We start from the raw sequence: 16,952 nt of genomic DNA on the forward strand, positions 1-16,952 counted from the left end.
GTTGTGACTGGAAGGTTAGCGTGCATACTGTTGCGCTGCGGTCAAGGCGTAATGCGCTAAGGAAGAGGCCGGCGAAGCTCACCTGTCCGCGCCAGCTTGGGCTCGAAATCCACATCGAAATAGAAGTTAATGAAGCCGACTATAACGAACCTCAGCGAGATTTACTGGCAGTTTAGTTAGTGCGCGGGGTGTTGTTGTGACTGGAAGTTTAGCACGCATGATGTTGCGCTGCAGTCAAGGCGTAATGCGCTAATAAAGTGGCCAGTAAAGCTGATCTTTTCGCGCCAGCTTGGGCTCGAAATCCACTTCGAAATAGAAGTTGACGCAGCCTACGATACGGAAACCCAGTGAGAGTTACTGGCAGTTTAGTGCGCTGAGCGTTGCACTGCCGTCATAGCGTAATCGGCTAATGAAGTGGCCAGCGAAGCTCATATGTTCGCGCCAGCTTGGTCTCGAAATCCACTTCGAAAATAGAAGTCAATGAAGCCGACTATAACGAAACTCAGCTCGATTTCCCGGCAGTTTAGTGCGCGGGGTGTTAAGCTGCGGTCATTTCCTAATGCGCTAATGACGTAGCCGGCAAAGCTTATCTGTTCACGCTGGCCTGGGCTTGAAACTCACTTCGGAAGAAAGTTTAATTTTCCTTCTTCTCTGTTGATTCAGCACGTGCGATGACGTCATGAGGTCACTTCCTGGTTTCGGTCCGTTTTTGGTAGATGCTAGGTCGACGCCAGATCTTCTGACTGATTAGCCACATAACGGCTTCGCATAAATAAAAGCTAAATGTTCTATATAAACGCTGTGTATGCTTTTCAACGCTCGGAGAGGTTTAGCGATGCAAAACTTACAGTTGTAATTATAGAAGTCGATCTCAATGAAACTTCATAGATCTATTACAAATAATTGCACGTCAGTTTTCGCAGACATCCCCTAACACTGCTCTCTAAAGCGTTTAGATGGCCTTGAGTAAATGAGCGCCTAATGTGAAGTTGTGACGTCCGTTCATACTAATTTCAACAAGAGATGCGGGTCTTGAGATTGCGAAAAAAATCGCGAGAAGGTCGATTTTTGTAAAACATTTTTTGTGACTAAATATACCCCAGACTCTAATCCGCAAAATATCGACGCTCAAAGGAATCCTAGAGTACAGACCAAATTAATAACTTGCGAGTGGATAAGTAAAAGCTCGGCAAGGTGGTGTACGTTCATGGGGAACAACGAATCGCGAGCTCTGAAACGAGGCTCCACCATTCGCTACCGTATGAAGGCTTGTTTCGCTCCCTTTCCCAGAAGCCATTCCAGATGTGCGCACACACTTCCTCTCTACTTCCGTTAAATTATATAACAAATACTGTCTATGTCTTATGGGGTATTTCAACTGCAATTTAAATCAGCTGGGTATCAATTTAGCAGAGAGTAGTGGCACTGTGCGGTGATCTTATTTTTACTGGCTTTTATACTATGCATTATATTTAATTCGTTCCTAAATTACCAGCAAAGCCATTGCGTGGTTTCTATTTCTTCGCTTCTTTTACCAAATACACTTTCAGCGCACAATAGACGCTGGCGGTCCAGTTTTGTGAGTATTTCTCATGAATTATAAAGATTTCTAGTTAACGGCCTGTACTGAAGTGCTAAATTAAGACCACAAATGTGCACAAACACACTACGTGGAAATAATAGTCAGGATTCTACCAAAGCAAAAAAAAATGGTTTCAATACGTTCGTCCTCCCTAAAGGAGAGTTTAAAAAGAAAACGGGTCTGAGTTGGGTGAGCCCGATGACCCGGAGAATCACTGCAGCGAACGAACAGATAGGCGCAGCGCCGTCTACTCATGAAAGTTATTACGTGACATCTTCTGAATGTTTTGGACTCCCAATAAGGCACGTTGTGCGCGGCCAAATGTTCTAAATACTTTCCGACCGGGAGATTTTCAAGTGTGCGACGCAGTCGGGCTGTTATTCAAGTTTGGGAACTGTTAACCCCTCGAGATGTGAGGACGACAGTTGCTGCGGAGGACTCCTTCCATCATAGGATAGTTTTGGAGCAACTGAGATGTCCATAATTTCATAGTTCACTACTCCGTTCATATATATTGAATAACGTTCTGAAGCTCAGCGTACTGGGCAGTTTCAAGCCGGTTCTTATTACTGAAATGCGTGAACATCTCTTGCTCATACTGCATGACAACTCAGGGGGGACCAACAGAAGAAATGTTTTGTTCAAGGTTATATTCGCGTCGGAACCCATAAAGTAAGAGTACTTCATCAAAACGGCAGTTATGGAAAGGCGAAGTGACGGAAGGGTTTGCAGCAGAAAGTAGTGCAGTCTACGAAAGGGCGCGCTGCCCGTGCGCTCAGAAATTTGCTCTCCGCGCAAAAAGAAAAAAAAAAGAACACTCTTGCAGCATTCGTTCGAAGCTCGCAACTTACCTCCACACTCGACGCCGGCCTTGAAACGTTGACATTTTCGACCGATTCTTCTGCAGTTCTCTTCTATTTCTTCCGTGCATTCCTTGTTCTTGTGATCTGGCCAAAAAAATGATTCAAGAAGAAATGATAACGAAGATTACGATACTACCTATATAGTTCAAAAATTTGAGCGCAGCTTCGTTGGTGTTTTCATTCTGCGATATACTGAGGTAAAGAATTTGAGAGATACATGTATGCATGTACAGTTAGAAAGCGCTCTTTATTTTCTACAAACACTCTTTCTTCAAGTACCAGTCCTCTCGGCACGCACCACTCTGACGCCATCTATGAGCGAGCGGCGGTAATCTTGTACGCTCGGTTACACGGCGATGCGGCATAATAATAATAATAATAATAATAATAATAATAATAATAATAATAATAATAATAATAATTGGTTTTTGGGGGGGAAAGTAAATGACACAGTATCTGTCTCATATATCGTTGTACACCTGAAACGCGCCGTAAGGAAATGGATAAAGGAGGGAATGAAAGAAGAAAGGAAGAGGTAGGTGCCGTAGTGGAGGGCTCCGGAATAATTTCGACCACCTGGGGATCTTTAACGTGCACTGACATCGCACAGCACACGGGCGCCTTAGCGTTTTTCCTCCATAAAAACGCAGCCGCCGCGGTCGGGTTCGAACCCGGGAACTCCGGATCAGTAGTCGAGCAGCCCTAACCACTGAGCCACCGCGGCGGGTCCGCGATGCGGCAGAAGTCACCAACAAGCGCTTAACAGTTGCAAATAAATCTTCAGTCGATGAACGAAGAGATACGGTGAAACTCCACGGTAAGTTAACATGCGCAACACTATTTGCTTTTAATACGCTTTTGGAGAATTATATAGAATTTGTCATTCATATTGAATTCATCGCTAGAAGCCTGTTTATGTGGGGACGCACCTCTGCACTTAGTAATGCCGTCCTCTTCCTCACAATCCATGCCGATATTTGTGCAGTACTCTATTTGTCTTGCCTGACTGCAAGGACGAGTCGATTCCACTGTAACGGAAAGAGAAAGAAAAAATTACCTTTAACATTTTCACGTTCTTACGGCGATGAAGAACGGCGTCATCGATTCCTACCAGGCTGTTCATGCCATCTGGCCGCTATGCGTTAAGTTTTTCACAATAAAGGACTTGCAAAGAGTCGATCTGAAATATGGGACCGTGTAATGCTGCTCTTTTGTTTCGTTACGTTCTAGAGACAAGAAAAGTTCGGTTGCTACCAACCCTCCCTATATATTCTCCTTTTTCTTTAATCAAGCATTGCTTCTGCTTATATTCAATTGCTCGTCTTATTTTTTTCAGGGTCTTGCGTTTTCACATTATCAAAGCTGCGCAATGTGCACTTTTAACACCGAATCGAATACACATAATGTGTCTAATAATCCAACCTAATACGAACAGCTTTTTTTCATATTTTGATTCCCGCCAACTCCGCGCGACCAAAAACAGCGCAACGCTGACTCCAGCTCTGCTATAAATAGTTACAGCTCATGGAGTCATGGCTACGAAACATGAAACACCGAGATGAGACCTCAGAGTGGCCCGGAGAGCTCAACCCTGCTTCGGGGCCAACTCTCGGAAGGTGCGTACATGAGCATTGCTAAGGCGCTCAGACACCGCAACGGCGCTGATGCCCGCGTAGATCGAGTGGGTTTGCACGCTGCACAGCGTCGGACAGCGGACTGTTGCGGAATACTCGTCGAGGAAAACTAGGGAGTTTCTTAATACCGCTCATCGTAAAACTATTCAAATAGGCAGGTACATAATGAAATGGCTTCGTATAATTTAGAACGTGTAATATTTGATTACTGCAGCGAACGGAACACGATAATACGCTGCATTTGTGTGTCCCCTTCTGACAGCGTTCGTGCCTGTTGCGCTGCTATAAGAAGCGGCATATTCGATTCCCTACTCGCTCGAAAACGTCGCACATTGGAACGCTGTTTTTTTTTTTTCAGTGACATGCGGGAGATCGAATACTTTTGAGACCAGCGAACTGGGATTTATTTACAACTACTCCGAAGAAAGGAAACACAGTCTGGAGAGGCTGTCTTCTCGGGGGTCGCCTCTGTGCTGTTCGCCGGCCTTGACGAAGCGATCGTCCCTTCCGCCCGCCTGCCCTCACACACGTATCACCGTCACACACCGACGACACCGCATTCCCTCGGGGAGAGCAAAGGGCGCTTCCCAGCTTTTCTTGGATCGGGCTGAGGCGTTCTTCCCTTGGACACAGCGAGTGGCTCGTAGTGTTTATCCGTGAAGAACCTCCTAGAGAGCGTCACTAGCGCGAAATTTTTAACCTACATTATTAGAACTGATGTGTGCGCATACCCTTTCCGTTTGAGAATAACGTTATTTTTTTTATATTACAGGACTCGCTCTCTCAATAATTCTTTAATTATAAGAGTATTCCAGACAAGACATTTTCGAACCAATCCATTCTTCCTTTCCATTCAAATGCAATCATACGCCGCGTCGTGTTAGCGAACCTGGCAATAGCCCACCTATGCCAGCGCCTAAGCAGGGGCCCAAGCAAGGAAGCGAACAGAATGTGAACAAGTGCGTTTTGCGGGCTCTGCGAAAGTAAGACTCCTGGGGCTTACCTTCGCATCTTGGCTGGCCGTCTCTTATCACGCAAATCTGGTTATGTTTCTTGCACAGTTCTATTAATTTTTCGGGACACTGCGCGCCACCTGCAAGAATGACGAATGTGCAGGTGAAAAAGTGAAGAACTTAGAGGATTCCAAAGTATTCAAAAAAAAATAACTGGGCCATTCCCAGCATTGGGTGCCGCAGCGATGGCGTAGAGTTAGAGCGTCCGGCTCGCGTGCAAGACAACCGGCATTTTAATCCCGGTGCCGAGCAATTTTTCAGCGGGATTAAAAAAACCTCCGCGTGTCGATGGAAAAGCATAACCATGCTTGTGGTGCGCCCTGGTCTCGGTGACCAGAACCAAAAAAAGCGTTCTCTCAACAGAGCATGATTTGACTACCACTTGGCCGTTGTTGTGTAGTGTGCTTAGTCAGGCTGCTCCTGAAGAAGATGCATACATCTGGTTTTTACTTATGCCTAGTTTCCTCTTCACCGCTTTTAGACTACCTCCATTCTTTAAAGCTTGCTCGATTCGCTTCATATTAAACTTCCTTATGTCGGCTATCTTGTGATTATAAACTTTGACAGCTCTTTCAGTTCTGTCTGCGGGGTTAGACACCTTCATGCTTTGGCGTAACTTAATCAGATCTTTCATCTCCTCAGGTAGCTTGCCGGTATCCATCCGAGCCAGCCTACCATCTACCTCTGCTGCGCACTCCGTAATGATGGCTGTGAAATTATCGTTCATTCATTGAACATTAAGGTCGTCGCCTTCACTTAAGACCCAATATCTCTTCTGCAACGATATCCTGAATTCCTTTACTTTCCCTCTAACCGCTAGCTGCTTTGAGATTCTGCTTCACTGTTTTTTCCCGTTCCCTCTTCAACTCTAAGCTAAATCGAGAGCTTACCGGCCAGTGGTCACAACAACGCACCTTCCTGAGGACCTTCACATCCTACAGGACACCAGGGAGAGCGCACAGTGTGAATGCTGTCATTTTTAATCTCGCAATTGGGTGCTTCTAAGTCAACTCCCTCTTCTCACGTTTGCGAAAGAAGGTATTCTTGATTCATGAATTCATGCTCTCTGCGAACTCCACGAAAAACTACCGTCTGCTGTTCATTGAGCTTATGCCACGGACGGTTACTGCCAGGTCTCCAGCCTGCTTCTTGCCTACCTTGGCAATGAAGTCGCCGACCAGTACAGTGCTCTGTCTTTCTACCTTGACCATTTCAAATTCCACGCTTCGTAGACGCTTTCGACGATCTGGTCAACATGGTTGGATATAAGCACCTGTTTCACCTTTTGTTCCTGTCTGCTATTAAGCCTAATCACTATAACTACCACCATCTCGTCAATAATATACAACTCCTCTATCTTGGCAGCTATATCCAGATTTATGAGGCATCCGACAACGTCGTTCTCTTCTGCCGGCTATTCAACAACAGCACAGTGCATGTTCACCCTTTCAGGGTAATTGGTTTATTCATATAGAAGGTTCTGGAGGGGGAATGCGTCGCCGGCCTTGGTCACCGAGATCAGGCCGCACCTTCGGCCTGTTTATGCAATTGCATCGACACGTAGCATTTTCAATCCTATGGCGGATTGCAAGACACCGGTATTCGAACCTCGGACTCCATGCAAGCGAGGCGCATCCTCTACCTCTAGTTCATCGCTGCCATTAGGCGCGATAAATATTCATTTTATAGCGCAGCAGTTTGTCGAACTTCTACGACTGCTCCGCATTCTCTCTCCGTCCCTTCATTCACGAGGCGTTCTGAATGTCCACTGTAATGTCAGGCAGCTACTTGGCATGCACTGCTCTCCATTCTCGAAAAGCAATGCTCTGCATCGCAGCGACGTGATTTATCCGGACACTGCGCTGTTAGCACTGACCTACTCTCGGCTCTCCTGACTGGCCCCCAACGGTTCAGATGATGCGATACTTAAGATTCGTGTACAACTAGGTGCAAAGGCACGCACGCGGCTAGCTAAGATTTCGCCAGATATGCGCAGGCCATGCGGGATTCACCGCCGATCTGAGCGCCAGTCGTGACGAGCGGGACGCTCTGCAGAACAGGACAATTGCGCCGTGGCACGAGAACTAAGAGGGACGCAGGATGCTGACTTCTTGGCGAGGTTCTTATGCAACGTAATCACCGCGATGTCTGCGAACATGCGTCAAAAGATGACAGCGCAGTGACGAACCCGACCTTCGGCAAATTAAACGTGTCAGGTATCCGCCCATGTACTGATAAAATAATTCACAAGAATTAATATTTACAAAACGAATTTTCTATACCGCCATACCTCACAACCACGTTTCACTCTCATGTCTCAAGTGCAGCTTGGCTAATCACCTCTCATAAGCAGATATAAAGCACATTTGTGAACAGCGTCTCTGTATGTTAGTTCACAAATGCCACTGGTGTCGGCATCATGCTCTGGCTCATTCTTAAGTGTCGTGTGTCAGAATAATTTCGGTAGAACTGCATCCCGCATTTGGTCCTGCTCGCAAGTCGCTAAGTACAATAGGCATATCGTGGCTTAGGTTCTGCGAAAAAATGAAGTAAAAGACTATTGTCCGGCATATGTTAAAAAAAAAAACCAAACAGCCGCGGAACTTTATTTACTTTTCAGTGACAGTATCAGAGCTTTCGGCTTTGTCCCAACTCATCCCTCGTGATAGGAAGTAATTGACAATTTCTAGTGCAACCTTCTACCTCGAAACAGTGTTCTCAGATACAATAAGGACACAAGGTTTGGATAGTTCTCACCGATTCTATAGAATGCGCTAAGAGTAGAAAAAGTCTTCCGTGCGGCCTTTTGAACCGGCGTGCATGATTAGGAGAGGGTGAGGGTAAAGAGCAGTTGTAATTAACACTGCTGTGTGCCCCATGTGAGACAGAAAGTCTGAATATATTTCGCTACGTGTAACAATCTACCGGCAGAACGTCTTTTGCCACTTACCAGTGCTTGCAGCCACCGTCGTCTGAGCTGCAGGACACAGAAAATAGCCGCATTTTAGTACGTATTACACGTGCGACCGCAGTAGCAGGTGGATGCGTATTGCTCAAAAACCTTCCCTTTGCCAGCGCAGCACATCTCTCAAAGTACTGCGATCCAGTGATATGAAAGCGGCCAGCAGCCCAGCACACTGTCAAAAACGACTTAAGTATTTCGGGATATAGCTTCGCGTTCAAAATGAGCAGCGATATGAAGGTAGCAATTTTTAGTGTATGCGTCTACTCCTACACTTATCCTCTAAAACTAAACTTTACCATCGGCAAACGGCTTGGCCTGGACTGTGAGAATTGTTACCAACAATGTGCCCAGACGACGCAACATTATCCGCATTATAATTCATCTTTGTCACTCATGCACACACCTTCGTGTGCACAATGACGTAGTGTGAGCGAAGGCAGGAGACCCTAGCCTTGCCTTCCAATTTGTCTAAATGAACAGATACAGTCGTGCGCAACAGTGCAGATGCCACGGGAATGATTGCAAGTTTTTTGTGTATACAGGCGCGACCGGCACAAGTGTGTAGACAGACAGGCTAGCGCATTTGGTAAGGTACCTTATGCAAATCTTTAAAACACTGTCAGAAATCTGTGGCACGCAGTTCTGTCTGCTCACGTGGTCTGTCCACTTCTGCGGATGAGTGTACTTACGGCAACACAAGACCTAATAATCACATAAAAAAGGCACACGCTATCTACCGTAGCTATTTAAATTCATGCGAACTCAATTCGAGTGAGCTGTTCAAACAAAATCCGCGAAAAATACGGACTGCACATTAATTAACCTACCATTAAAAAAATGTCTTCCGTATTCATGACTCTTATTGCGGTCCGTGGTTCTCATATATGCGCTTAACCTGGAGTCATTCGGTGCCATTTTTCAACTATTGTAGAGATCTGTTTTTCAGTGTCTAAAGGGTTACTTGGATGTAATATATTTTTTTTTACATATTACCGTAATCTGTTCACCACTGCATATTTTATTATTTCTGAACAAGAAAATTAGGACACACGCCACTGGAATTTTCCGAAAATCAAGTTTTCCATACGCTCCATTCTTTTTTGGTATAGAAACGTTACGTGTTTCATAACAAACTCCACTGAAATACTGAAAATAATATTTTATAGATTCCATCCGTGCACTCAATTTCAATTAATCAAAAAAGTGTTATCATTGGTTGTTCCTGCAGAGAAATCCAAATGAGTTTGTGATTCTGTGAACAAATTTTTCTAGTTTTCCTCGGACACAATACACCGACCACAATTTATTTGACATTGAGTTTTTATCAATTTCGTTTTTAACACCACATATTATTCGTAATGTCACTGATGCTGCCAAGTATTATAGTCAGGTTCTATAATTTTACTCTGAAGCGCCAAACTGAAGTTACGACAGCAGCAGAGGACAACATAAATCACATTCACAGTGCAAAAAAAAAGGTTTTGATTTTACTACAATACATTTTGCGTGAACTCTTAAAAAAACTGTTGTAAACGACCGGACAGACAGGAAATAAAACAACGAAAGACCCTCGTGTGTGCGTCAACTTCAGTGCTTATAATTGTCTTAGAATAAAGCCAATTATTGTCGCCTTTATAAGACTTCGAATGCTTTTCTGGTTGTTTCGCGGGCACATACGCAGATGCCTTCAACACCAAATAACCTAGGAAAGACTTCAAACTGCACTGGATTCAACTTGCCACGAGAGACAAAGAAAAATGTAGAAGTATCAAAGCAAGCGTTTGCCTTCATGCTCTCTTGTATGCGTAATGTGGCTCTCATAATCATAACAGCATTCAAGAAGCATTAGTTTCATAATGTTTCCTTGCTTCATCGCCTCGTTTTTCATGCATTCAAGCTCACCTACTTGTGTGTGCTATTTAAAAGATCCTCAGATGAAGGCACTGTACCGGATTATTGGCAGGTAGACAGGATTAAGTCTTTATGTAAAGCTGGCGACAAAAAACGTGTGCAAAATTATTGTCCCATATCACTTGCTTCTACATGCAGCATGCAAGACACCGAGGCTTATTATTCACAAGCATTTAGCTATCTTTCATGACGAACGTAACGTTTTGCCAAAAGCTGAACATAGTTTAGGAAAAGGGTGTTCGACGTGCACACAGATAGCTGAGACAATTCAGGATTTCTCAGAAAAAGTTACCGAAGGGAAACAAACTGATGCAATATTTTTTTAACTTTCGCAAGGCTTTCGACATGCTTTTAGCAGAGAAAGTTAACTTATAAATCAGGCTCTATAATAAAAGGCGATAAGCTTATAATCTGGATTAAAGCTTACTTGCCCAGCAGGAGCCAGTTTGTTACCGTGAACCGTGCTTCCTCGCACAGCATTTCATTTGGGCCTGGAGTTCCCCAAAGATCTGTTCTTGGGCCGATTTTGTTTGTTATATTTATTAATGATATCGTCCGCGATATCTTTGTCCTTGCTAAGTTGTACGCGGACGGTTGTGTTCTTTATAAAACTTTAATCGTATTGAAGATCAAATCAGGCTAAATAATGGCTTCCAGAAGGTGATGCATTCGTGTGAGATGTGGAAGATGGTGATAAATTTTGTTAAGACAGTTTATATGAGAATAACACTTAAAAAAAGACCTCTCCTCTTCCATTATAGTACTAGCAACCATCCGCTTTCTGAGATCTCGGCCTCTGAACTTCCAATGACCTTACCTGGGGAAAACACACTGATAATGTCTCGGTTAATGCCCTTCGGAAACTGATCTTTTTAAGGCGCGGTTTTCTACACATGAAGCTCGTTTATTACCTTATAATGTGAATCTTAGAATATTCTGTAATCATTTGGGACCCCTACACTAAGACCAATATTCACAAATTATAAAGGATTCGAAAGAAGCGGCGAGATTTATCTATAATTCTTATGGCCGCTCCTTTATTGCTGACCTTCTCAGAAAAGGTGGCTTACCATCTGTTATTGATAGGAATGATATTTGTCGCTCGAAATTTTTTTTCCAGTTGACACTGGGCAAAACACTACTGTCACCTCGCTAATAATTTGTTATTCTTGTCGCTATGCTACACACGTCCGACATCTCCTTTCAATAAAACCTTTGTGAGCAAGAACTAACTGCTACAAATATTCCCCTAGAACCATTACAGAATGAAACAGCCTTGCCTATCATGCCGTTACATTGAATTAGTTGTCACTGAGTCAAACCTACAATAGTTGGTGCTTTACAGAGTGATAATTTACTTGGTGATTTGAACTGGCTCACTCAATTGCTTGAACGTTTCTATTCCGCGATTTTTCGGGATGACATCTCTGTGATGTCATTTTTGTAATGTTTGTATACTACTGTAGTATAGTGTAGTAATTTTGCTGCTGCTGACGCCTTGCCTGCTGCATATTTTTTCTCTTATTTGGTCCTCTTTTGTTACTATGCAAATTTATTTATAACCCACTTGCTATGGTGATTACCTTTAAGGCCGCAGTATCTATAAATAAATGAAGTGTTCGGACTGGTATTTTACTCCTTTCTGATTAGGGCTTTGACTTACTATTAATACACTTAAGCACAAATTCCACGGCTAGCCGCTTTTTTCCTCTCACCAAGAAGAAATGCAACAAAAAACATGAGCCTATGCTTGTATCTGTGTCCATTTATGGCAATTTTTCAACCATATCCTCAGTAGCATCTTGCGACCACAAATATAAGCATCATAATACAAGATTTAAAACAAGGTTAAATTTTTTCCACTGTTCGTGCAATATAATATATTTAATGCCCTGCCCGATAACCTGCTTTCCAGGTCATCTTCAGAACAGGCCAATCAAGTTGTTTACAATAATTATCTGGCCAATTTATTTTATACCAAGTGTTTGAGCCATGCGCTTTAGCCGCTTTCTTTAAACTGCTTACTGCGTTAATTTTCTCCAAAGCATATAAATATAAAAAGATGGAAGGCAGGTTTCGTTTTATTCCCAGCCCAATACAGGAAATGTGCAGGCAAAGACCGGGCCTACAGGGGACCATACTTTCCCAAAATATTTCCAATACTGGGCCGATGCCCTCTGCTGCTAGGGTTGTAACTTACTAATAAAATTTGTTTGCAGTGTTCACGAAGCACAAACAATTTCTATAAACAGCACTACCACACATTCACTACTGCACTTAGCCAGAATCTGGACACATTCAGGCTAAAAAAAAACGCTCAACTACTCAGGCAGCTCGAATAATCTCAGTGTCTCCTTCCTTCCTAAAATAACTAGAAAGAGTTTCCAAGGTTTCCTTTTTGGAAATCCATTTTCCTGCTGCGTTTTTTCACAGACCAAACATAATATGGCCCTCTCTGTTTGAGAATATTCAACAAATATTTTTACCCAGGCATTCATACATCCGTTTTCTCCTCTCTTCAATAGTATAAAGCAGGTAATTTCCGTCACATATTTTCGTTAAGAGCCCAACACTGCACATTTTTGCAGTTTTTGTAGAAGACCACTAACAGAGATCGCAATGAAACCCTCAAAATGTGCACTCATGACAACTTCATATTTCAACAACATCCACACGTATTTATGCGAAGCGCCAAGTCTTTTCAGCTTGTTTGGTGCTGAAAATACTAGCGGTACTTCGTGAACAAGCTGAACAAACTTATACCCCAGATTTGTGGCACTGAGCGCCCCGGATGCAATATAAAACATCAGCGTGTCTTCACCCGTTGTATGGAAGGAGTGGTGTACGAGATACCCCTGACCTGTGGAAAGTCCTATATAGGGCAAACGGGGAGGTGCATCAACAAACGCCTTGGGGAACATTGCAAAAAGGTTGAAAACAATAAAGATAAATATGCCAACATGGTCAACCATGTTAATATGTGCACGTGCGAACCCCGACTGGAAAAGGCGAGGATTCTTGGCAGGAGCAAGATTAAACAGGCGAGGCTTTTATTGGAAGCGTTTCACATAAAGAAAAAGGCGGCTTTGTGTGTGAGTGACACGTCAGTGAATTTGTATGTGGCGGAGTACAATTTTCTGTGCAAAAACTGATAATGCAGGGTGATAGGTTATGGCTGTGATAGGCACATGGAGTGAAAAAAAGTGGGCGTATCCTGAGACTATTTATCTGTATGGTTTTCTTGAGTAATAAACAGTTGGAAGTTGGCGCCTGTTCGTTGTCTCCTTGTCTTTCCTTTGTGTGTGTGGTTTTGCTTGTGCCAAGGTGGATTCTTTCCAAGTTTCAGAAACACTTAACCAACTTGCCCAGCAACATGCCTTACTGTGATATATAGATGAGCAGATTTATTCGTCTTCTTTGACTGTGTATTAGTAAATTCTAATGTTGGCGAAATTTTTCTCTTCGTTAGAAAGTATTATGATGCACTATGGATAATATTTTGGTGTCCACATACTTCGCGCTGTTCAAGTTGCGGGTGGGTATTTTCCCTCGCGTGACCTAGTGCTGTTTGTAGGGGACCAGGTCTAGTCAAGCTGCGATAACAGTACCTTTATCTCGTCCCCACCATGTTTCATGGAAATAAATATCTATTTATCGATCTCCTGATCCTGTTTTTTTACATCAGCCCCTTGGATATAAAAAAAAACCTGCATGTAAATGCGTCGAAACGCGTCTTAGTTCCTGCTCCAACACTTGACGTTTCTTCCGTCTCTGCTGCAATGAAATTTCAATAAAGTCAGCCACATGCGCATTACTGATACTTTCGGTTCTCCTTCAAACATAAACAATCTCTGATTCCATAGATAGAGAAAGCTAAAGAGGTAAGGTAACCATAACGATGACTTTCTCATCAGGGTCAACGGTCTACCTATTTATGAGCTATCGTTCATAAGGAACGGATTGCTACAAACATTCAGAATGAGGAGGTTGCATCGCGAAATTCGAACGCTTTTGAACGGCTGAATTTTCACAGACCAAAACACATCGCAGCTACTCTCCAAGCCTCTAAAATCTCCGCATTTAGGCTTGTCACAATTTTGGAAAAACAATAACTACCGACTCCTTGGTACGGAACTTCGACTCTCTTCAAACAGAACAAGAATAAATGCATAGACAGTAATTATTTTCATACAATAGGAGCCGACAGAAAAATTCCTCGACCGAACTCAAGTGTCCCAAATACCCACAATACTGGTTTCACGTGCCCCAGATTTTAGAGAAGGCATAGTACCTCCAACAGCGAAGAAAACAGCGAAGGCACCAGAATTGTTGGTACTGAACATCGACTCTTTGCGACCAGATCTTTAATAAATGCATCCACAGCAATTATTTTGATGCAGTATAAGCTAGACAGAGAAAATTCCCTGATTCGTACTCAACTACCCAAATATTCACAATACTGATTTTCTGTGCCCACATTCCTGAGAAGAACAAAGTACTTCAAAAAGCGAAGCCAACAGGTTGGGTTCTCAATTCAGTATTAAAGGGTAAATCATAATCACAGTTTAAATTAGCCAACAACTCAACCTTGATCTGGACTCAATCATTGTGAATGCACACTCCTAGCAAAGCCAATGTTATCCTTAATTCTTCGGGTATTCCTGAGAAGAAATTTCTCGATAAGGAATTTTTAGGAAACCGCTGCGTACGAAAAGTCAAGAATTAATTAAGTCTGCAACATCAATCTCATAGGATCAGTTAATGTAACTGTCCTCCTAGTTTGCTCTCCTTTTTCAGCATAGCTAATAATCTTGCCCACAAAGGAGCCGCTGTCATAGAATAGAAGAGAGTGTTTTTCTGTTTTTACTTCTCCTGAAAAAAGCAAAAGCAGTGTGACTGGTGCCTACGGCGAATTGTGCGATCTCGTTGTTTAATGCCTTTTAATAATATTTAAACAAGCATATCCCAGAAATCATCCTAGCACTCTGCCTGCATACCTTAAAGAGCATTCGTGTTCTCTCTATTTGTTTGTACAGACGGTTCTAACAATGTTTTGGCATTTTGAAACGCAACCTCCAGATCCTGATTTTTACCGAAGCGTATTCGTTAGAAAAAACTGCATGTAAATATGTCGAAAGTCGACTCACTTTCTGCTCCAACACTTGACGTTTCTTGTGGCTCCGCTGCAATGAAATTTCGTTAACGCGATTAACATGGGCAAAACTGAAACAGCTCCCCTCAAAGTTAATCATTAACTGATTACAAACGGGAATGCTCCAACGCCTCCAAAAATTGTACTCCAGAGCTGAATACTTCCGAATTATTAATAAAATTTGTTTACCAGTCCACATGAAGCACAGGCATTTTATATAAACAGCGCGACCACACTTTGCCTAGAGCAGTTAGCGAGAATCTGACAACAGTATGCCTCTAAAAAAAACCGATCTACTACCGAGGCAGGTCGATTTATCACAGAGTCTGCTTTCTTGTCTAACAAAAACTAGAAAGAGCTTCAAACACTTCCATACTAAAAGTTATTTTTCTGGTGTATTTTTCCCCGCAGCTATTTGTTATTTCCCTCACTGTTTGTGAATATTTCATATTTTATCTCTGCGTTCATACACCCGATATTTCCTCTTCATCCCTTTTCGAACCGAAAACCGGTGTTCATGAAACCTTATACATCCTTATATTTTATTAAATTTCATAGTTTCAATTTTAGGCCACTAAAAAAATATTTTCGGCTCAACTTCTAGTACAAGCAATAAATTTGACAGTTCAAAATGAAATATGTACTGAGCGTATTCTCTGACAACGTGGCGTGTTAATGAAACGTGAGATAGCTACCAGGTGTGTTTTGCTCAGTGTTCCTTTCTGTGTGTTTTTATTAGAGGAAAAAAAGCAAAATACAGTACTTCTATTTATTCTCAACATTCTTGTGCACGAATAGAGTTAGTAATATGAAAATTATTTCTTCACAAATCTTACAGAAAAGCCACGAATCATGCATGACATATGTTCTGCGAACCTACCTGAACCTGTATTGAACCATACATCCAAAATATCACATCCTCCGAAGCATCTCTACCTTCTTCGCACACAAGCATTACACCTTTCATAAGAAACTAGATAAACATACTGCAAACTGCATTCTCCCTAATTACGGCGAAAAACTCACAGAGCAAATTTTTCAGAGAATAGCCTGCTGAAAGTAGCTGCATGGTGCAATGACCTGATGCAAGCTTTGTCATGCAATATATGTATTATTGTTGGACATCTGCATGATAAATGTACGTTAATGTCAGAACGTTTTGCACTTGTAGGACATTTGTATGATAGCCAAATGACATTTGAGTGAAAAACCTGTACAAATCATTGCACCGTACGGTTTTTTTTTTATTAGAGTATTAATAGCCAGGAAATTTCATAGAAACTGCTACTAGGCAAATGATTTTCACTAACTTAAGGCAGAAATCGTTTGTGTGGCTGCAAAAAAGAACAAAATGCGTTTTTGATTTCGTCGACAATTCTTCTAGACATCCTCGGACCAATCCACAAAATGCATTGATCACACTTTAGTTTCCAGTCATTTAATGCCAATGAATATCGTTTTCACACACTGGGCATATTGTTCCTGGTGTGCCTGATGCTGCCGGGGCGTACTCTTAGATTTTTGTACTTTTCTGTTGAGGCGCCAAATGGCTGCAAGAACCACATAAGGAATAGCAAAGTACCTCTTAAATTCAAATTGGAAACTCCCACACCTTCTGATTTCACAAGAAGTAAACTCGCCGGAGTTATTAAAAAAGATCTTTTAAATTGTGGTATACATCGAATAAAGCAGCGCAGAAAGAAAAGACCATCGCGAGACTTGATTCGCTTCATCGAGTCAGTAGTTCTAATGGTGCGCCTAGTTACGAGCCATTTGCTGCCGCTTTGTCGGCCCTGTAGTCCTCTGTGTTTGGCGAGTCACCGACGCAGCTG

General features: G+C 42.6%; 1 protein-coding gene across 1 annotated transcript in view; it reads right to left on the minus strand.

Moving 5' to 3' along the window:
- LOC144101614 (uncharacterized) overlaps positions 1–16,952 on the minus strand; it is a 112,677-nt gene that overhangs the window by 85,761 nt on the left and 9,964 nt on the right. Inside the window, exons 11-15 of the mRNA XM_077634756.1 lie at positions 15,116–15,151; positions 8,043–8,069; positions 5,083–5,172; positions 3,375–3,473; positions 2,434–2,529 (exon numbers count right to left, since the gene is read on the minus strand). Coding sequence (XP_077490882.1) covers positions 2,434–2,529; positions 3,375–3,473; positions 5,083–5,172; positions 8,043–8,069; positions 15,116–15,151 — 348 coding nt within the window. The remainder of the gene's footprint in view (positions 1–2,433; positions 2,530–3,374; positions 3,474–5,082; positions 5,173–8,042; positions 8,070–15,115; positions 15,152–16,952) is intronic.

Source organism: Amblyomma americanum, chromosome 8 (genome assembly GCF_052857255.1).
Source record: "Amblyomma americanum isolate KBUSLIRL-KWMA chromosome 8, ASM5285725v1, whole genome shotgun sequence".
NCBI classification, from domain to species: Eukaryota; Metazoa; Arthropoda; class Arachnida; order Ixodida; family Ixodidae; genus Amblyomma; species Amblyomma americanum.